The sequence below is a fragment of the Hemiscyllium ocellatum genome, chromosome 5, assembly GCF_020745735.1.
Source record: "Hemiscyllium ocellatum isolate sHemOce1 chromosome 5, sHemOce1.pat.X.cur, whole genome shotgun sequence".
In the NCBI taxonomy this organism is placed as follows: Eukaryota; Metazoa; Chordata; class Chondrichthyes; order Orectolobiformes; family Hemiscylliidae; genus Hemiscyllium; species Hemiscyllium ocellatum.
This window is the reverse complement of record NC_083405.1, coordinates 99,488,316-99,510,623: the sequence shown is the minus strand read 5'-3', so window position 1 is coordinate 99,510,623 and position 22,308 is coordinate 99,488,316. Positions and strand designations below refer to the sequence as shown.

The window sequence follows — 22,308 nt, the reverse complement described above, 5'->3', positions numbered from 1 at the left end:
AAACCTCAGACTTCAAATTTCCTGCACTCTCAAAATTCTTGTGCCCCCACCATCCATCCCATTCATTGGGTGAAAAACTTGTAAATCCCTCAATTACTTATCTGAAAATCATCCAACTAGTCTTTTTAAGATAGCTTAAAACTGGCACTTCAGCTACTCAGTTTTATGTTGAACGTTAATTTGTTTTCACTCAGGCATTAACGTAAAATGACTGAGGTGAGACCAATTTCATCACATTCTTCTGGTCTCATAGGTTCTGCTGGAGGCCCTCAGCCTCACTGTATATCTATTAACAGGATTAGTAATAAGGATAAAAACAGAAATTGCTGGAAAATCTCAGCAGGTCTGGCAGCATCTGTGAGGAGAAATTAGAGTTAATGTTTTGGGTCCAATGACCCTTTCTTTAAACAAAGGGTGAAACAGCTCCAAATGGGAGCATATTATTTGAACCTTTAGATTATTTCATTGTTGCAAGATTGGTCTATTCACTTAAATTAGTGGGAATTTAACTAATGTCTATTGCTGGACAATCATTAGACAGGTTCTCTAAATTACCAGACCAATAATTGAGCCACTACAGTACCATCACTCCAAACACCAACTCATCAGTTAAAATGTCAAATTGGCTATCCTGATCAGCTCCTCAATAATACTAAAAAGTTGAAAACAAAACTTAAAAAGACAGAAAAAATGGCTTTACACTGATTGTAGATATATTGCAGTTCATTCACATCCCAAAATTCAATTAAAAATTAGTTTTTCTGATCCCTTCTCCAACATATACCAGAGATCTTGCAGACTTTTTTCATCTTTTTCCTCTATTTGGCCAAGAAATTAAAATGAGGCCCAAACACCCATGTCTTTTGTTTGGTATATTCCTCTCTTGTTGACCTGGACTGCCTCATGGGAAATCTGTCACCAAATGTTGTAGGTCTTTCTTTATTGACAGTTTTACTGTTAACTTGTTCAGTTTAAAAAATATTCCCGGTGAGGTTCATGCTCTTTGATCTCACTTGCATTTTTCTTACACACCTTTCCTCAGCCTCGTTTTGTCAGAGTCAAAATATAGATGCCTGGCAACATCATCTTTTATCTCCTACTACTGGAGAGAGCAATTCCTCTCACACAGTCCTGACATAAAACGCCACTTGTAAAGGTAAGAATCAACCTTGAAATTATAGCAACATGGGGACATGTTCCCATTGCAGACAATACTATTTACTCATTAACAAACTCATGGCAAATAGAATTTATTGCATATATTTGAGCCCCTTTATTTATTCACATTAAACGTCTTTTTTATGTCATTGTTAACAGTTTTAGCACTATTAAAGCCTTGCTAGACTTGCTCTCTGACTAAATTTGTTCCATTAAGGATAATTATTAGCCCTTTCCAATCAAATTGACTTCTGTGTTAAAAGCTAGCGTGTAAAATTAATACCCTGTTATACTTGAGGCACTAATTTCAGACTAGCTAGCCCCTGCATTTCTCAGGTCAGCTGTGCCAATCTCTTCATGTGTATTATTCTCATGAAGGATGTGGGCAAGCCTGACTCAGTTGGCAATTTCAACTTATCCTTAGTTGCCCTGAGAAGGTAATGTTGAACCTACTTCATGGTTGATCGATCAGTTAAAAGTTAACCATTCTTGACATTTAGACCAGATCTAAAGAAAATGGTGAACCAGTTGAATGTGTCCGACAACCCAACATCTTTATAGTCACTTTTACTATCTCTCCATTTCATTTCCATTTTTTCTAATAGTGAATTCAAATTTTCAACTCTGTCATGGTGGGAATTTAACTAATGTCTATTGTTGGACAATCATTAGACAGGTTCTCTAGATTACCGGACCAATAACTGAGCCATTCCTGTACCATCACTCCAACCACCAACTCATCAGTCAAATTGGCTATCCTGATCAGCTCCTCAATAATACTAAAAGGTTGAAAACAAAATTTAAAACAACAGGAAAAAATGGCTTTACAGCTATTTGCAGATATATTGCAGCTCATTCACAACCCAGAACCTCATTTTTAAAAATTTGTTCATAGGATGAGGGCATAAATGACTAGGCTAGTATTATTGACTTATTGTCCATATCTAATTAGGCAGAATGCAGATAATTACGTCGCTGAAGGTTTGGAAGTCACAATTAGGTAATGTCAGGTAGATTCAAAGGTCATTAGTAAACCTGATGAATCAGACAACAGTCATTACATAGTCACCAAGAGACTTTTTACTCCCCATTTTTAATTACTACAATTTCACTCTGGTATGGTGGGATTTGAACTCAAGTCCTGAAAACATGAACCTGCAGCTCTGTAAAATATACGGATTTTCAAAGAAGGAAGTGAGATAAAAGCAATAGTTTGCAATCATAGAGCCATGGTAAAGTACAGCATAGAAAGAGACCAATCATGTCTGCACCTACTTATTTTAACTAACCAGCATTCTAATCCCACTTCCCAGTGCATGTTGCCTGCAGGTTACAGTGCTTCATTTTCAGATCCAGGTTACTTTTAAATGAGTTGAGTGTTTCTGCTTCAGCCACCAAACTGAGCAGTAAATTCCAGGCAACCACAACCCTCTGAGTGGAGAGGTTTTTCTTCGTGTGCCTCTAATCTTTTTACTGGTCACCTTAAATTGATTTCCCTTGGTTATTGACCTCTGGAAATAGATTTTCCTTATCCTCTCTCTCCAAGCTCCTCATTATTTTGCACTCCTCAATTAAGTTACCACTTACCCCTCTATTGTAAGGAAAACAACCCTTGTCTGCCAAATATTTCTTCATAGCTGCAAATTTCAAAACTAGGCAATATTCTTGTAATTCTCTTATAATTGCTGTCTAAAGCAATCACACCCTTCCTGGAATATGGGGACCAGAACCATACATAAAATTCAACCTGTGGACTAATGGGTGTCTAACACAGTTCTATCTCTGCTGTTATATTCAATACCTCACCCAATGAAGGAAAGTATTCCATATGACTTCTTTACTACCTTAGCTACCCTGTCCTGTCAGTTTCATGAGTCTGTGCAAATGCATTGAAAGTGCGTTCGTTTCCTCTATCCCGTCAATACCCTTCCATTTATTGTGTGTTTCCTTGTTTTGTTCGCGCTTCCAAAATGCATAAACTCAGTAAAGTAACAATTGCTACACTCTGAATTAACAGTACAGTAGTAGTGAAACTAAACCTTTGAAAACTAAAAGTATGTGTAGATCCAAAGGATCTCAATAACGATTTGCAGAGATCTCACTAACCTATGCCACCTGTTGAATAAATGTTGCAAAATGTAGAGGAGAATCAAATTTATAAGGAAAGGGCAGAGACGTGGATGTGAAAAATGTCGGATCAGCCATGATCCTGTTTAATGGTGGAGCAGGTTAAAGGGGTCAAACAGCCTCCTCCTGTTCCCATTGTCGTGTTGTAACTTGCCAAAGCCATGTTCCATGCTACCTTTGATAAAAAAAAGATAGTCACTTGCAAGTAAAGCTGGATGAAAGCAGCACTTTTCATCTTACATTCTGGATGTGATTCGAGAGTTGCAGATGATTGTATATGCCACTTGGTACTCCCACTGCTCTGGAAGAGCAGCAATGTAAACAGCATAACATAGTTAGTGATCTTCCTGGAGTGGATGCTATTGTGGATGATCTGTTTGTCTGTGGATGTGGAGACACGAGGAAGATGGTCAGAATTTAATACGATTGCAAAAGAGTTTGGCAAATGAACCTGAGGTGGAACAAGAAAAAATGTGCAATTCTTAAAGTCAAGTACATAGGTAATGTACTAAAAGTGAAAAGACAAAACCCAGACTCTGACAAGATTAGAGCTGGAGCAGAGATGAAATGACCAACAGATGAGTAAGCAGTGAAATTACTTATTGGATTAGTGAACTATTTAGCAAAGTTCAAACCTAATTTGTCATCACTGCTTGAATTTCTATGCAAGCTCACCGTTAGGATATGCAGTTGTTTTGAGACATGGAACCAGGGTAAACTTTTAACTAGAATCAAACAAGTAGTGATGACAACACAGTGCTGAGAAACTGTGATGTCAATAATGAAGTCACCTTGTGGTGTGGTTTCATCAAAACCAGTTTTGGAGCAGATTGTCCTTATGCAACAAGGAAAAAGTGAGGACTGCAGATGTCGGAGACCAGAGTTAAAAATTATGGTGCTGGAGAAGCGCAGCAGGCCAGGCAGCATCCGAGGAGCAGGAGAATCGGGCATATGCCCTTCTTCAGGAATGAGGCTGATGAGGCAGCTCCTCGGATGCTGCCTGGCCTGCTGCGCTTCTCCAGCGCCACACTTTTCAACTTATGCAACAAGGACAATGAATTGCATTTGCATCCAGGACATTCATACATACTGAGTGACCTATGATCAGATTGAGACACAGAGCCTGTCTATTGTGTTTATTTGTGATAGGTCTAATCAATATCTGTTTGGGAGCAACATTGTCATAACAGAAGCTGATGACAAGCCACTTCAAAGCATCTAACTCAAACCATTTCTATCTGCTCCAAAGCATTTGCAAAGAGTGTTATTTCATGTGCACAGATATCATCTGAATATGACATACCTGCAAAGGAAATAGATGAATATGATATGTTGTCAACACAGCACTCCCAATTAAGAACATTGAGGATGCTAGACAGAGTGAAGCCATCAAGATTCAGCAAGAAGTGACAATTTGACATAGTCTGGAAGTCATCACCTAGCAGAAACAAAGATTCTGGCTCAAATTAAGCAAACTGGGAAAGATGATGCAGTTCTCCAAGTGCTGCAATTGTAATGTTGAAAGAATAGCCTGAAAGCATCAAGGACAAATCTGTTACTATAAGAAAACATTGGATATGCATAAATGAAGTGAGTGCCTAAGATTACATCTTGTGCAAAAGAAATAGATTCATTATCACTGAGTGCAATTCTGCAAGCCATTAAGGAATTGAATCTGGAGCAAAGAAGGTTTGGAAAGTGCTCTATTGGTCGAACATGAATTCTGAGATTACGATCATATCAGCCAGTGCAGTACTTGTAATGAGTACCAAGCCAAGCAGATTAAGGAGCTGCTTATGATACGCAACATCCCAGATAGATCATGGATGAAGTTAAATGTTGATCTTTCACTTTCACCGGAACTGATTGTATTGTCTGATTGTAAATAGACAATAGACAATAATTGCAGGAGTAGGCCATTCTGCCATTTGAGCCAGCACCACCATTCATTATGATCATGGCTGATCATCCACAATCAGTACCCTGTTCCTGCCTTATCCCCATAACCCTTGATTCCACTATCCTTAAGAGCTCTACCCAACTCTTTCTTAAAAGTATCCAGAGACTTGGCCTCCACAGCTTTCTGGGGCAGAGTATTCCATACACCCACCACTCTCTGGGTGAAGAAGTTTCTCCTTAACTCTGTTCTAAGTGGCCTACTCCTTATTTTTAAACTGTGTCCTCTGGTTCGGGACTCGCCCATCAGCGGAAACATGCTTCCTGCCTCCAGAGGGTCCAATCCTTTAGTAATCTTAAATGTCTCAATCAGATCCCCTCTCAGCCTTCTAAACTCAAGCGTATACAAGCCCAGTTGCTCCAATCTTTCAGCGTAAGATAGTCCCGCCATTCTGGGAATTGACCTCATGAACCTATGCTGCATTCCCTCAATAGCCAGAATGTCTTTCCTCAAATTTGGAGACCAAAACTGGGCACAATACTCCAGGTGCAGTCTCACCAGGGCCCTGTACGGCTGCAGAAGGACCTCTTTGCTTCTATACTCAATTCCTCTTGTTATAAAGGCCAGCATGCTGTTAGCTTTCTTCACTGCCTGCCGTACCTGCATGCTAAAGTGATAGAAGAATTGATATCAAAGACCACAAGTGCAATTGTGGAATGCCTGGAAGCATACTTCAGTCATTGTAGCACTCCAGTCATTGTGATGGGCCATAATTGGTAGTTATTATTGAATGAGGAATTCAGCTACTTCATTATTGATTGTGAAAATCAACATAATACATCATCTCCACACTAGACTGAGTTAAATGAAAAGGCGGCAGTGCAAATATTATGAAGGATCAGAAAGAAATTGAACAAATCCAGCACAGACCTGTACAAGGCAATCCTTCAGTGAAAAACTATATCTTCTGAAGGCATGAAAGTAGTTCAGTCCAAAATTTAATATCACATCACATCCTCTTTCAATAGAGAAATAAACTGTTGAAGCCAGAAGTACTAACAGGTGCAATAACAAAATCAATGTGCAACAGCGATTTTATCGAAGTAAAATTTGGCTGTCTGTCATGTCATTGTCAGAGTGAGCATTGGACAGCCCGTCAGAATGCAAACATTCAACATTTTCAAATGGCAACTAGGGACTAATGTAGAGTAGTTGTTGCCTTGATCACATGAACAACTAGCTACATCACTGCAAATGTAGACAAATACTTACAACGAGTTCAGCTGTGCCTTTACTGCAGAGAATAAATTAGAAAGAAGTGACTTCAATATCTGTAGAGTATAGAATGACTATCAGTTTCAGAGGGCCATCGCCTATCAGAAAGAGAAATAGATCAGAGACATCAGTTACAATGGCAACAATATTTAAGACGGGAAAGAACATCACTCTAGGAGTGAGTAAATACCAGTGGAACACCTAACGACAATCTGCTGATTTACCACTAAAAGGCCTGATTTAAAGAATATGCATGTAAAGCACGTGCAGAGGCTGATAACCGTATAATAGGTAAAAACAATGACTGCAGATGCTGGAAAGCAGATTTTGGATTAGTGGTGCTGGAAGAGAGGTGGCGGAAATGTCGGCGGATGATTTGGTTTATGTGAAGGTTGGTGGGTGGAAGGTGAGCACCAGGGGCGTTCTGTCCTTGTTACAGTTGGAGGGGTGGGGTCTGAGGGCGGAGGTGCGGGATATGGACGAGATGCGTTGGAGGGCATCTTTAACCACGTGGGAAGGGAAATTGCGGTCTCTAAAGAAGGAGGCCATCTGGTGTGATCTGTGGTGGAACTGGTCCTCCTCGGAGCAGATACGGAGGAGGTGGAGGAATTGGGAATACGGGATGGCATTTTTGCAAGAGGTAGGGTGGGAAGAGGTGTAATCCAGGTAGCTGTGGGAGTCGGTGGGTTTGTAAAAAATGTCAGTGTCAAGTCGGTCGTCATTAATGGAGATGGAGAGGTCTAGGAAGGGGAGGGAGGTGTCAGAGATGGTCCAGGTAAATTTAAGGTCAGGGTGGAATGTGTTGGTGAAGTTGATGAATTGCTCAATCACCTCGCGGTCTGGGAGATGATGGTTTGGTGATGGGGGGTGGGGTCATGGTCGAGGGGGCAGTAGGAAGAGGTGTCCTCGAGTTGGCGTTTGGCTTCAGTGGTGTAGAGGTCAATGCGCCAGACTATCACTGCACCCCCTTTATCTGCTGGCTTGATAGCGGTGTAGAGGTCAGTGCGCCAGAGTCTTGAGTTAACACCCTGTTTGTTTATGAATGACAATTTTCTCTGTGACCACGTATATTAGGCATACGTCAGGGTGGAATAACTAGCTTAACTTTTAACAGAAAATGACAGTATTTTTAAATTTGATTTATTTGTGAAAGGAAGCTTGTTCGGAGAAATACAATAGTACCCTTAGGGTACTGGTTTACTTGCCATGGTTATGTAACCTTTATTCCTGATGAAGGGCTTTTGCCAGAAATGACAATTTTATTGCCCCTCGGATGCTGCCTGAACTGCTGTGCTCTTCCAGCACCACTAATCCAGAATCTGGTTTCCAGCATCTGCAGTCATTGTTTTTACTAACCTTTACCTTAGCTGAGTGCCTTTCAGTGCAGTCTGTGGGAGCCATTAAACACACACTTGAAATAAAGATTGAGGAAATTTGATGGAAATGTACAACACTATGTTAGACTTCCGGTAAAGTAGACAGAGAAAAGTTGATTGCACAGGGATGAGGGACCACAGGTTTAAGATTTTGGGAAGAGATACATGGGAGATGTGAGGAAAACCTTTTTTTTTAAAATTTAGTGTGTGGAAACAATCTGAAACCTGATATCTTACAAGAGTGAGAAAGTAAAGTTAATCAATGATCTCAAAAGGAAATTGGGTCTTATAGAAACGAAAATTTCAGGGCTACAGTGAAACAACAGTGGAAAGGACTGGCTAATTGTTCTATAGTGTGCTTGCTTAGACTCAATGGGTCCAGTGGTCTCCTTATCTGCCATAATGATTCAGCAATTTTATGAAATTATCCAAATAATGCAGGAGCCATCATCTGGATACTTTTAAATACTAGAATGTTTAAGTAAATTATTGCTCCCTGGAGCTTTCCTAGGGGAAAATATTACCTTAAGCTTTCTTCTTCCCACAGTTATTTATAATAACACTTTAAACTAAAGGTCTACAATAACTTCTAGGAGAAAGTGAAAACTGCAGATGCTGGAGATCAGAGCTGAAAATGTGTTGCTGGAAAAGCGCAGCAGGTCAGGCAGCATCCAAGAAGCAGGAGAATCGACAGTTCAGGAAGGGCTCATGCCCGAAACGTCGATTCTCCTGTTCTTTGGATGCTGTCTGACCTGCTGCGCTTTTCCAGCAACACATTTTCACCTCTACAATAACTTGTCAAGATATAAGCTTCTTAGAACTAGTCATAGAGCATAGAAGGGATCTTTCAGCATGTGGAGTCTGTACCAGCCTACCTACACTGATCCTACTTTCCAACACTTGGCTCATGGCCTTCAATTTTATGACATTTCAGATGTTCATCCACATACACTTTAAAGATCATGAGATTTCCTGCCTCTCAGGGTCTCCTAGGCATAGCTTTCCATATTCCTACCACCAGAGATGCAAAGAATTTCCTCAGGTTCCCTCGAAGATCCTGCCTTTCACATTATGATTATGTCCACTTGTTACTAACTCTTCAACCAAGGAGAGCGGTTGCTTTCTATCCACCCTGCCCATTTCTCTCATCATTTTACACACCTCACTCAGGTTCCTCCCTCAACTTTCTCTGCTTCAAAGAAAGCAACACAAGCGTATCCAACCTCTCTTCATAGCTCAAATGCTCCAGCCCAGGCAACATCCTGGTGAATCTCCTTTGCACCCTCTCTAGTGTTATCACATTGTTCCTATAGTATGGTGACCAGAGCTCCACACAGTATACTATCTGTCGTCTAATCAAAGTACTGTACAGCTCCAACAAAGCCTTCTCACTCTTGTATCTATGCTACAACTGACAAAGGCAAGTGTACTATTTTCCCTCTTAACTCTCCTAATAACCTATTCTACCACCTTCATGGATCAGTGGACAAACACCTCAAGATCCATATGCTCCTCTGAGCTTCCTGGTATCATTTATTGACTATTCTCTTGTTTTGTTCCTTCTTCCAAAGAGCATGTCCTCACATTTATCATGGTTAAATTCTATCTGCCACTGATCTGCCTTTCTAACGATCCATTAATTACCTCCTGTAATTTAATGCCTCCTTCTTCACTATTAACCACCTGGCCAATCTTCGTGCCATCTGCAAACTTATTTACCATCAGCCATCCACATTCTCATTTACATTGTTTATATGTATCACGAACAATAAGGCACCTAGCACTAATCCCTGTGGTATCCACTGGGCCTTCAGTCACACATACAGCCTGTTACCACTATCTTCTCTCCTACCACTAAGCCAATTTTGTATCCAACTTTCCAGGTTGCTCTGAATCCCATGTGCTTTTACCTTCTTTCTCAGTGTCTCATGTGGGATCTTGTCCAAGGCTTTACAGAAATCTATATAAACTACATCAACTGTATTGCCTCATACACACTAGATCATCTTCTCAAAACAGTCCATCAAATTTGTTAGGTATGACTTCTTCCTGGCAAAGTCATGCTGATTATCCTTGATCAAGCTTTGCCTCTCCACATGGAGATTAATTCTTTCCTCCAGAATTTTCTCCAGTATTTTCCCTCCCACTGATGTGGGACTCACTGGCCTGTAATTGCCTGACTTATCTCTACCACCCTTCTTCTAAAGTGGAACCATATTAGTTGTCCTCCTGTCCTCTCACAACTCCCCTGTAGCCAGAGTCAAATTAAAAATTTGTAATTTTCTACCTCATCTCCTACTCTATACTGTCTATGGTTAAGCATGTCAAAACCTTCAATACCTCTTCATTCGCTATCTCCGTCTGCTCACGAACATCACAATCTCTCTCCCCAAATTCCACACCTACATATTTCTTCTTCCCAATGAACCCTAACAATGTCCTCTAACTCCATGCACAGATTCCTTCTTGGTCCCTAATGGGCCTTAATCTTTCTTTGGTTATTCCTCTTCACCATATTATATAATTATGGAATATCTTGGTACTCTTGCTAATTTTATCCACCAGTGGTTTTATCATATCTCTTCTTCATTCACCTAATTGTTTCTGAAACTCCAGCCCTGATTGGTATGTTCCTTTTGCACCTGCTAAAGGCCTCTCTTTTCCTTTCTATCTTGTCCTGAATCTTCCTACATATTCAGGTTTCTCTGGACTTGTAGCTCCTACATTTCATTCCCCCCATTGCTCTGCAGTGGATTTTCCAAGTCTACTTCGGTCAGTTCCCACATTGCTTTAATAAAATTTGCCCTCCCCCATGCAAAAGCAATTTTTTGCAGACCATCTTTTTCTTTACCATAACAGACTTAAATGTGGGCGGCACGGTGGCACAGTGGTTAGCACTGCTGTCTCACAGCGCCTGAGACCTGGGTTCAATTCCCGACTCAGGTGACAGACTGTGTGGAGTTTGCACATTCTCCCCGTGTCTGCGTGGGTTTCCTCCGGGTGCTCCGGTTTCCTCCCACAGTCCAAAGATGTGCGGGTCAGGTGAATTGGCCATGCTAAAATTGCCCGTAGTGTTAGGTAAGGGATAAATGTAGGGGTATGGGTGGGTTGCACTTCAGCGGGTCGGTGTGGACTTGTTGGGCCGAAGGGCCTGTTTCCACACTGTAAGTAATCTAATCTATACTGTGTTGTGGTTGCTATTACCAAAATACTGCCACACTGCCATCTCAACCTGGCTTTATTCCCCAGAATTAGGTCCAGCACTTCACTGATCCTTGTAGAACCTTCAATGTGTGGAATTCAGTAGTATTTAGTGAATCTAATGTTTAGATTTTTGAAGGGTTAAGATAAAGTTGGATACTTCTCAGCATTTTTTGAAATGGAAAACTAAAGATCTGAAGTTGAAGAGATGTATGAATTTCACTGGAAACCTGTACTGGAGAATTCCATTGCATTTTCCAGTTTTGTTTTTCTCAGCCAAATCATGCATTAATGTATATTCTATGTTAGGAATTCCCTTACTTGGCAATTTAGTATCTTTTCCCTTTTTGCTAGGTTTCATCGTTTTTATACTATTTGGCAACTATCCATGTCAGTAAAAGTTAAAGAACCAGTCAGAGGAAAAGAGTGAAGTCCAAGATTAATCTTATAGGACCTTATTATTATTAAAATTGGCTTAAATTTGGAAAACAAAACTTAATTTAAATTTAAAGTTTTACAACAGCTAATAATAAATATTATAGTTTAGCATGTCAGTTTAACGTTAATATAAGGTAAAATTAAAATAAGGTTAACTGAAATGGATAGCTTGCTGCTATTAAAGATGGAAGAATTACTTAACTAAAGTTCCTTTATCAGGATGAATTTGTTACAGGACTGTGGCAAACATTCTAGTTATATTTTGTAAAATTGTTATCGTTGATTAGAAATCCTTCCACTGATAAATGTAACCCAGAAAGTAAGAGATCTATGACAATTATTTTCAGTGTGTAAAAAGTGAGGTCTGCAGATGCTGGAGATCAGAGCTGAAAATGTGTTGCTGGTTAAAGCACAGCAGGTGAGGCAGCATCCAAGGAACAGGAAATTCGACGTTTCGGGCCAGAGCCCTTCATCAGAGCCTTTCCTGATGAAGGGCTCTGGCCCGAAACGTTGAATTTCCTGTTCCTTGGATGCTGCCTAACCTGCTGTGCTTTAACCAGCAACACATTTTCAGCAATTATTTTCAGTGGTCTTTTATTATTAATTCTCACAATTAATGAATTATTAACAAACAGATGTTGTCGTTAATTGGACTAAAACTTCCTAAAATCGCACTGTGTTTTAAATTACATAATATATAATCGTGTCTTGTTTACACAAATCTTGATAACCAAGTACAATTTAATCTGGATTCTGAATTTAATGCAGTTTTCCAAAGCAGGAAACATGGCAGCTTGGCCAACTTAATTATAACAGAGCTTTTCCCCGTGGCTGGAAAACATCCCTTAATTGAGTTAGAGGTAGAAAATGGCCTGTGCACAGCAGATGAACTCATTTACAATTTTAGCCCTGAGCCCATTGGAATATAGAAGTGTCTCAGTTGTATGGCTTTCTCTTGTATGGGAGTTGAATGGCTACGCCATGCCTCCTCAAGGCTAATAGTCCCGTCAGTAAGCCCTTTGTTATCAAGCACACTATGTCCACTAAGCACACTAGTATCCTCTCCCCATGACCATTTTCTTTCCCTCACTGCCCTGAGTCCAAGAATTGACCCAACAGTGATTGCTGGATAAGTCCCTGAGGCACTTCTAAACAGCAGCCACAGCTTCATGCAGCACAGCAGAAATGGAGATCTGCAAGCATCAGATTAAATGATAGCTCTCAGCAGGCAGGTGTTCCACCACCACAGTACTAAATCCTGAGGAAGCGCAGATGCTGGCCAGTGAAGTTCAAATCCCATGGAAATGACGTTGGTTCTCTGTTCTCTGTCTGATGGACAGACCTTATGTTGGGGGCATTAGGTCCAACCCCATTAGAAGCTTAAGAAGAAACTAAGATAGACTTCCTAAATTCCTACTTGGATTTGTTACTTCACAAGGCATGAGTGTGCGTCAGAAAAATCACAAGCCATGGGCCCACAATGTTTTGATGCATGATCCTAGTCTGGAGGAAAGTTGTCCCAGGAAAAAATAGCAGTGTATGTTATATACATAATACATATGCAAGTGTCAATCATATATATGTATATAAAACATGTATATTTATTTAAATTGACAACTGGTAAAACAATACTTCGGATGATAGGATGCAGAAAATTCAGTCTAGCTGTGAACCACTGTCACATCTGGCTTTTATGCCTCCAGCACTCACTGAAAAGGAATGTTTGTAAAATGCATTGATATCAAATGATTAACTTCTCCAATTATGTTATTGTTGTTATCCTACCCACTTCTGAAATATGTAAATATGATTTAAAGCTTTTTACAATTTACTTCCACGTATTAATGAAAGACCGTGCTAAGCATTAGCTCTCCTGTACAAATTAGAGATTGAGTTTGCTTAATAATAATCACATTTCAATTTGAGAACTGCGGAAAAACCTTTGATCATATATCTGTCTGGAGTTAATTACTGTGCTATGTTGACTCAGGCAGTGTTTGGCTGTATATTGAAAAAAGTATGTATTTTTTTTAAATTGGCTATCAATTAAATGAAGATGAAAGTGAATGTTTGGAAAATTAGTCTGCACCAGATGACCAACATGACCAGCATTCACATTTGTTTGCTGGTAATTTGCCTATTTCTGAAACATCCCTTTAATACAAAAAAGATGGTGTCCTTTGGAATCCTAACGTAGTTGTGTTCAGGATCATTTGATAACCCCTGTGCAAAAGACAGCCCTTACTATTTTTCCTGGACATGATTGGGATATGAACAGTGGATCATTTTTAACAACCAGTAATACATTTTACTTGTTGGTAATTCATTTGGCTTGAATGAATTATCAAATCATACTAATTTCAATAACTGTGGTTAGCTTTCATTTGAAAAGAAACGTAAAGAAAATAGTGGAATATAAATTGGTCCCAGAGACATGGTAAAGTATCAGAAATAATCTTGGCCCGCTAAATTCACACACTTTTCAATTCCAAACAATGTATAAGAACAAATTTATTTTAACTTTATTCAGAAATGGAGGGAGAAAGCAAGTTATGAGTTGTGAGCAAACTGTGAAGAGAACATAGCAGGCTATAAAAGGATATAGATAGGAGAAGTGGATCGACAAAGAATGTAATTTGTGGAAATATGAAATTGTTGATTTGACAGGGAGAATTAAAAAATGCATGGTATCTTATTAGCAAAAGATTGCAGCATTCTCGTATGCAGAAGGATTTGGAAAATTAGTGTATGGATCACAGAAGGTAAGTATACAAATACTGTAAGTAATTAGAAAAGCAAATGGAACATTATCATTTATTGCAAGGTGAACTGAACACAAAAGTACAGGAGTTAAGCTTCAGTTCTACAGGACACTGATGAGACTTGGGTACTGTGTAAAGTATTGGTGTCCTTATTTAAAGAAGGATGTAAATACATTGAAAACAGTATAGAAAAGGTTTACTACCACAAAGGACTACCACGAATTGTCTTATGGGGAAAGGTTGGAAAGGCCTGGCTTGGTTTAGGAGAGTAAAAGGTGACTTAATTGAAACATGCAAGATCCAGAGGTCTTTTTGGGTTTCCATTTAAAAATGAAGAGTTGCCATTTTAAAACAAACATGAAGATAATGTTTCTTCTCTCAAAGGACCGTGAATCTTTGAAACCTTTTTCATCAAAAGGAGCAGCATCTTTGCATATTTTTAAGATTCTTGGGAAGCAAAGGAGTGAAAGATTATTGGGGATAGGTGGGAATGTGGAATAATCAGATCAGCTATGAACTTGCTGAATGGCTGAGAATGTTTGAGGGGCCAAATGGCCTACTCTTGATCCTAACTTGTATGTACATTTTATGCATGTGCATTTTATTGTAAAATACCACAATACACATTGAAGCACAAGCACCAAGAAAGTAGAAAATTTTAAAGTTGCTGTCAATAGCATTTCTGAAGGTAGGTCTGTTAAAAAGTTTCCATGTACAATGTACTTGGCTGCTGGCGTGTGTGCATAAGATATAGATTAAAGTAGACACAGTCAGAAAAGTTCAGTGGACCCAGCTGTGGAGAACTGAGGCATACGGGAAAATGCGTGGTTGATGCCAGTGCTGTTGATCGGACTAAACAGATAATGACTTTAAAATTGCTCTGACCTGGTTTCAATTATGCAGACTAGGTTTTGTGATGCCCTTAGAAAACTATTTTAAAAATGGTGAAAATAGAACATAAGGCTATAAGGGCTGTGAGTTTAATGTTTGCAATACTTTCTTTACAATTACTAATAAAATATTTTCAGGTTAAAATAGTGGGGAAAGGGTGTGATGCACCTTACGGTAGTTGTGCATGTTATACATTTTTATCTAGGTTTAAAGTAGATCTAATAAGGCTAGTAGTGACAAGTGACAAATCCACATCACTTTTGACATATATATTACACAACTCATATAATACAATGTGGTTAGTGGCTTGCAAACACTGTTCCTTCACATCTGGGTTTGAATTCAGTCTGTTCTGCTCTCTCATGAGACTGTTAACGTAAATGAGAAAAGAGGCAAAACTTAATTTCCAGTGCACCCATATTGAAAGCATAAGACACCCTATTATTTGATATGAATAAGAATTAAATTGTCACTCCTACTCAGTGCAATCGCAGAGATAATAGCTGGGTGAGAACTGAAAGTCACACATGCATTTCAATAAAAACTTATCCTGAGGTGAGAATTAAATTTTATTGTTGTGGCAATAGAGGAGATTTCCTGCGTCTGTGTGTGCTATAACAGGAAAAAGAGTGCTTGATGCTGACAGAAGCTAAAAATTCCATTTGGTAAAGAGACATTGGGCCAGTTTATTCAAGGGTCAATTAAGAAGGTTCAGACATTATGGCTGCAGTATGCTATGTTCCTGGTTTTCTGCTTAGTAGGTTCCAAATACCACTCCCTGTTCCCTATATTTTACATTGTTTAATGAAGTTGCAAAGATTTACATGAGACAAGGTGTGATATCTGAAGTATGACATCTGAAAGTCTTATAATAGGAGGAAGTGATGAGACAGATTGATATGCAGGGACCCAGAAATTCATTTCTAAAAGAAGTTCTAATTTATCTGGTAACATAAGAGTCTTTGTCCCAGTCTATGTACATTATTTCAAATTAATTTGAAGCTTTATGGAGTTTAGAAAAGTAATCAAATAAAACTATAGTGCAACAAGACTATTAAATCTAACGGCAAAAGTTTGAATTATTACAATGTATTTGACTGCAGTGATCCAAGTATTTCACTAGTGAAAATGTAGACATGATGCTTATGACTTTCTGTGAGTGAATTGTTTAACAATCCAAAGGAGCTAATTCAAAGTTCAGCTGTTCCAGACTCCTTCTGTAAAACCAACAAACCATAAGATTAGGTTTCAGTCTGTAAACATTGGGATAATCAAAGATTTTATTTTAACCATTATGGTATAATAGCTGCAAAACTCAATAAACATTGAGCATTTCCTTTCTGAAGTTGGCTTATTCCTTGCTGTAGTGATTGTGAGCCACTCAAAACAAGTTACCTGAAACGAATTCAGGACGCAATCTGAAACCATTGTGGCTATGTACTAACTCACTTCAGTTATATAACATTAATTTAAGGTTAAAGCTTTTCTGTATAAAGAGGATTTTAGGAAATTCCTATTTACTCAGTCATGCACCCAAGAACTTTTCAAATTTATTTTGTATTAATATTAGTGCATTGGAATTCAATGCTTCAAAAGATGATGGAAGTTGATTCAGCAGTAACTGTAGATATGCTTTGGAATACTTTTTATGAAGTGCTACATTACATGTAAAATGTGCAGTAGCAACATGGATATAAATTGGCTAAGTGACAGGCAACAGAGAAAAATAAGAAATAGTTGTTTCTCATTTTGTAGGAAGTTATATAATGGGGTTCCCTAAGGATTGGTATTAAGACTACTACTTTTCTTGATATATGTTAATAACATAGACATTGGGGCACTCAGCACAACTTGCAAAATTGTGTTTGATGCCAAAATATTATGAATTGTGAGGAAGAAGTTGATAAATCTCAAGAGTACTTAGACGGGCAGGCAAGTAGCAGATGTAATTTAATGCAGAGAAATATGAGTTGGTTAATTTTGATCGGAAAAATTGAGGAGGAGTAATATAAAATGAAGTCAGTTCTAAAGGGGACATAGAAGGATATATGCACAAATGACTGAAGGTGGCAGGAGAGGTCAAAAAAGTGATTAATAAAGTATATAGATGTCTATATATGATTTTTTTTCTTCTGTGGGGGCTTGTGGGTGTTACTGGCTGGGCCAGCATTAAGTACCCATCTCGAGGTGTCCTTTTATCCTGGACAATATAGAGTACAATTTACTTTATGAAGATGAACATACATAAAAACATCCATAAGTGCATTGTATCCAGTTCTGGTCATTACAATTAAGAAGGATGTGAAACTTTAGAGAGAATGAAAAAGATATTTATGCAAATGATTCTAGCTATGAGAAGCTTCAGTTACATGGTTAGATTGGACACCCTAGAGTTGTTCTCCCAAGAGAACAGAACATTAATTGGAGATTTGAGGTGTACAAAAACATGAGTGACCTGAATAGGTGAGATAGGGAGAGATTGTTTTCATCTGTGGGTTAACCGAATAGCAGATGACACTGATTTAAGGTGTTTGGCAGAAGAAACAATCATGAAATGAGGAAAATCTTTACACAGTGAGTGGTTAGAATCTAAAGTGTACTGTCTGAGAATGTATGGATGCAGATTCACGAAATACCTTCAAAACTGAATTAGGCAATGATCTGAACTGAAAAGATTTACAGAGCAATGGGAAATGCATGAGTATAAAGCACAGCATGGGCAGATTATGTGAAAGCTGCAAATGTGTTGCTGGTCAAAGCACAGCAGGCCAGGCAGCATCTCAGGAATAGAGAATTCGACGTTTCGAGCATAAGCCCTTCATCAGGAAACTTGCGTGAAAGGTCATTTTCTGTGCTGTTGCCATTCTGTAACTTACATTCTTGAAAGGATAATTTAACAGAACTGTGAGGAAGAATAGGAGAGTGAAATTCATTGTACCGTTCCTTCAAAGAGTTGGCACAGCCACCATAGGTTAACTGGCATCCTTCCATACTGAAGGAGTCTATGATTAATGTTGATAGAAAGCTACAACATTTAACATCATTTGGATGCCAATATGCAGAACTTTGTTTACCTTATTTGGACAGCAATATAAACAGGTCAGCTGGGCTGTACATCATGCTAAATCAGGAAGCATAGCTCCAGACCTATAGACCTATCTATGGAGCACCTTGATGTTATATTCATGTTAAAATGGCACTCACTTTCAACGCCATGCAAGCTGAAAAAAGCTTCACTCATCTCCAGTCTGAGAAATGCGCATCTACACCTACCCTCTGTTTCCTATTTTTTAGCCAAATTCTAATCCACACTGCCAAGGACCCATTAATCCAAATATGTAACATCCACAGCACTACCCTCATCCACTGTCTGTGTCACTTCATCAAATAATTCAGGTAAATTTATAAGACATGACCAGTCCTTGACAAAGCTATACTGACTGTCTAGTATTAATTAAATTTTCTCTGTGCATATTTATGTTATCCCATATTGAGGCCTCCATCAGTTTTCTCACAATTGATGTCAAGCTGACAGGTCTGTAGTTTCCTGGGTTATTCTTTGCCTCTTGGGAGGCTTCCTTTTTCTTTAGACAGCTGAAAAAATAATATCACGTGGCAATCTAGTCTGTAAATTGGATACCTGCTTGAAGGATATTAACACTGCCAAAACCATGGCTTTAAACAGTGGTGTCACATTTTCAATCTTCCAGTCGCCCGTGGCTAATCCTGTGTTCAGACATGTCTGGAAAACATCGAGCAATAGCTCCGCAATTTGCTCCTTTACCTCTCTCAGAAATCTAGGATGCATTTGATCCTGGCCTGGCAACTGCTCTACCTGGAATTCTGCCAGCCTTTTCTTTATACTGCACAGTTGCTGAACACCCGTGTTTCCAACAGGGTCATTGTCACCACCTTCTAATTTGGTAAAGACAGAAGCAAAGCATTCAGTTAGTACCTCTGTCACACTCTTTGCTTCAGTGGGCAGCTTACCCTGCTTGTTCCTTATGGGGCCTACTCTATCCTTCACCAATCTTTTACTATTAATCTGTCTGAAGAACATTTTACTATCTGTTTTAGTGCAGCCTGCCATCCTTTCCTCATTCTTCCTCTTAGTTTTCCTTATTCCAGCCTTAGACATTATTACATATAAATACAAGGAAACTGATTTTAGCATCTTCAAAGGGATGAAAAGAGTATTCTACCTACTGTATGTCAGAGAAACCTTGTAAGAGAAAAGGAATAACTTTCTTCTCTTTTGTTATCAGAGACAGTGGAACAGGGAACAAACAGGTTAATCAGGTTAGTGAAATCCACAGCATTCTACTTCAACACGGAAATTGCTAATGTCAGTTAAATTTACAGACTAAACTGCCACTTTTCATTATTCTTTCAGCTATCCAAAGAAAAAGGAAACCTCCAAAGATGAAACCTACTGGAAGGAAATTAACGCAGCCATGGCCTTAACTAATCTGGCACAAGCAAAAGGCAAAATTCAAGGAACAACCAGCTGTATCATTCAAAAGTCTTCACATATTTCTGAAATAAAGACATTGAAAATTTCATCGGGTAAACCGTTTTAAAGAAAAAACTTAAATGACTTAAAGCATTTCTGAAGCAAAACTATTCCATGTATATATTTTGAAAAAAAATTTACAACCAAATGCTGACTCCTGGCTCTTGAAGCCAGTTTAGAACAAATCCATTTTTGAAAATCTAATCTTATGTTTATTAATATATTTAGGATCTTGCAGCAGTTTTTAAATCTTTTGTAATAACACATATATTTTTGCTGTTGTTGGCCAGCTTTTTTTAAACCAAGAACTGACTGTAAATTGTTAAAACGATACAATTTCTATAAAAGCATTAACTTATTTTATGTTACTCAAATTAATCTTTGACATCTCATGTTGGTGTTGTCAGCATGAATCTAATGTAATATAAATAATATATCAATAAGCTACATGTTGCACACTGAAAGCATATTTGCCATTGTGAAATTGTACTTTCGTATAACATGAACAATTCCATGTTGTAAGACTCTTATGTGACAAACAAAACAGAAAAATGTCTACAGCATGGAATGTACATTGTGATCCTGGAAGAAAAACATTGTGATTGTTCTGGCATATCACTTTATTTTGACTTCAGTTATAGCTTGTTGACTTTACTTTGGCTTAGAGAACACGTGTTGAAAATGTATGACAACTGGCATATCATACAGGCCTTAACAGTGATCTAATTAGAAGCAGTGACATTATGCACTCAGGATTCAAACATGCTGAATGATTAGCCAATTTTAAGCTGGAAGGCTCCAAAGATAAACTGAAGCTCAAAATGTTCCTTTACATGGTGACCAAATTTCAATATTTCTAAATCTGGATGAATATGTCAGTGTGCATTGGCCCCCGTAAGTGACTAGTGTTACTTCATTTAAAACACAAAGGTACTTTAAATAGAATAAGATAAAGAAATAGAAAAAAGCTGCTCAAAAAAAAAAAGGCATAGGGACTGTCTTTAGTACACTGAGTATATGGTGTTTCTGAGGGATGAATTAAGATGTTACAACTGTAATAAAGTTCATCATGTGCCAATGTTGCCTACTTGTATCCAAATTCCATTTGAAAATATTAGATATTTACAAATGGCCTCAAAAAAACAGAAATCAGCAACAACAATAGGGTCCCAAAGCATAACAATAACCCACCAAATAAAAAGACTGTTTCCTGCTGTGTTGAACATTCTGATGTTAATTTTATACTGTATGGACCATAGAGTTGTAAAAATGATATATGGCTTGTTAACTTGGGCCAGAACCATCAAAATGATCCATTATGCATTTGGAATCAGATAATTTATACATGGGTACAAAAGAACAAGATCGTTTGGGCATAGCGACTTACATGTAAAACACATTTGTGTCCAGATTTCTTCAAAATCTGACAATCTTCTTGCTTGCATCCAATTTCACATCTTTGGAGATCATTACCCAAGGAATTCCACCTCACCACATTTGCGCACAATTGTGATCTTCAAAAATCTATTAATTTGCTTGCCAGTTATATATTTAATGATCAAATACAATGGAATTTTGTGCTGTTTGTGCTTAAAAACTGTCTGAGGAGTTAGGCGCACATTTCTTCAACCTTGTGTCTATAAATGAAGCCAATGAACAGTGAAGTTTAACCAGGAGAAAGTGAGGATTGCAGATGCTGGAAATCAAAGCTTAAAAATGTGTGCTGGAAAAGCGCAGCAGGTCAGGCAGCATCAAAGGAACAGGAGAATCGACGTTTCGGGCATAAGCCCTTCTTCAGGAGTCTTTTGATGCTGCCTGACCTGCTGCACTTTTCCAGCAACACATTTTTTAAGCTCTGATCTCCAGCATCTGCAATCATCACTTTCTCCGAGTTGATTTTAACCTACTGCGAATCTTCTTGCAAGGATGCCTTCCTTGAAGAAGCTCTCCTCCTCCCTCTATAAGGATCTCAGTGAGTCCCTCTCTCACTGCAGCCCCCAGGTCACCTCCCTGTTCTTGAAGAAGTGAAGTTTAACCAGCCTGTCTGGGAACTTACAACCTTACTTTCTGATAATATTAAAAATCATGCAATACCAGATTCTAATGAAACAAGTTTACTTGGAAGTACAAGTTTTTGAAGCGCTGCTCCTTCATCATCACCTGACTAACTACCTGACAAAGGAGCAGTGCTCCAAAAGCTTGCACTTCCAATTAAACCTGTTGGATTATAACCTGGTGTTGTGATTTTTAACTTTGTCCACCCCAGTCCAACACAGCATCTCCACATCTGATAATATTAATAAAGAGTCAATGTTTCCATTACATTCCAAACATCAAATCGCTTCTGGCATTCAGATAATTGCGACCAACTATTAGGCACATCACTTGTATAAGATTCTGAAATGTCAAAAGAATTTGTATGTATTTTTCCTATTTAAAAGTAGAAAACTTAAGTTGCAAATATAAAAAACAATCCAATGGAATATTTTAGGGTCACCCAGCGTAAAGTCATTCCTAACATGCTCTTCTCTTTGTGCAATGAACATAGTGTATTTTGAAATGGTATTTGTAAATATTTTTATACCTTTTGTGCAAACTGTTAAAATTGCAATTTGTTATATGCCTTTAGGTGTAAAGCAAATAATTGAATTATGTATTTTGGCATATACA

General features: G+C 38.4%; 1 protein-coding gene across 3 annotated transcripts in view; it reads left to right on the top strand.

Moving 5' to 3' along the window:
- The window catches only part of mkxa (mohawk homeobox a), a 55,082-nt gene extending 35,201 nt beyond the window's left edge, over positions 1 to 19,881 (top strand). For 2 of the 3 annotated variants that reach the window (XM_060825591.1, XM_060825592.1), the window contains exons 6-7: positions 19,391 to 19,424; positions 19,519 to 19,881. In XM_060825591.1, the coding sequence (XP_060681574.1) occupies positions 19,391 to 19,424; positions 19,519 to 19,705 (221 nt within the window). In that variant the 3' untranslated portion in view covers positions 19,706 to 19,881. Of the gene's footprint in view, positions 1 to 1,042; positions 1,157 to 19,390; positions 19,425 to 19,518 lie in introns of all 3 variants that reach the window. The other variant, XR_009644750.1, reaches the window with a different exon arrangement.
- The last annotated feature ends 2,427 nt before the right edge of the window (positions 19,882 to 22,308 follow it).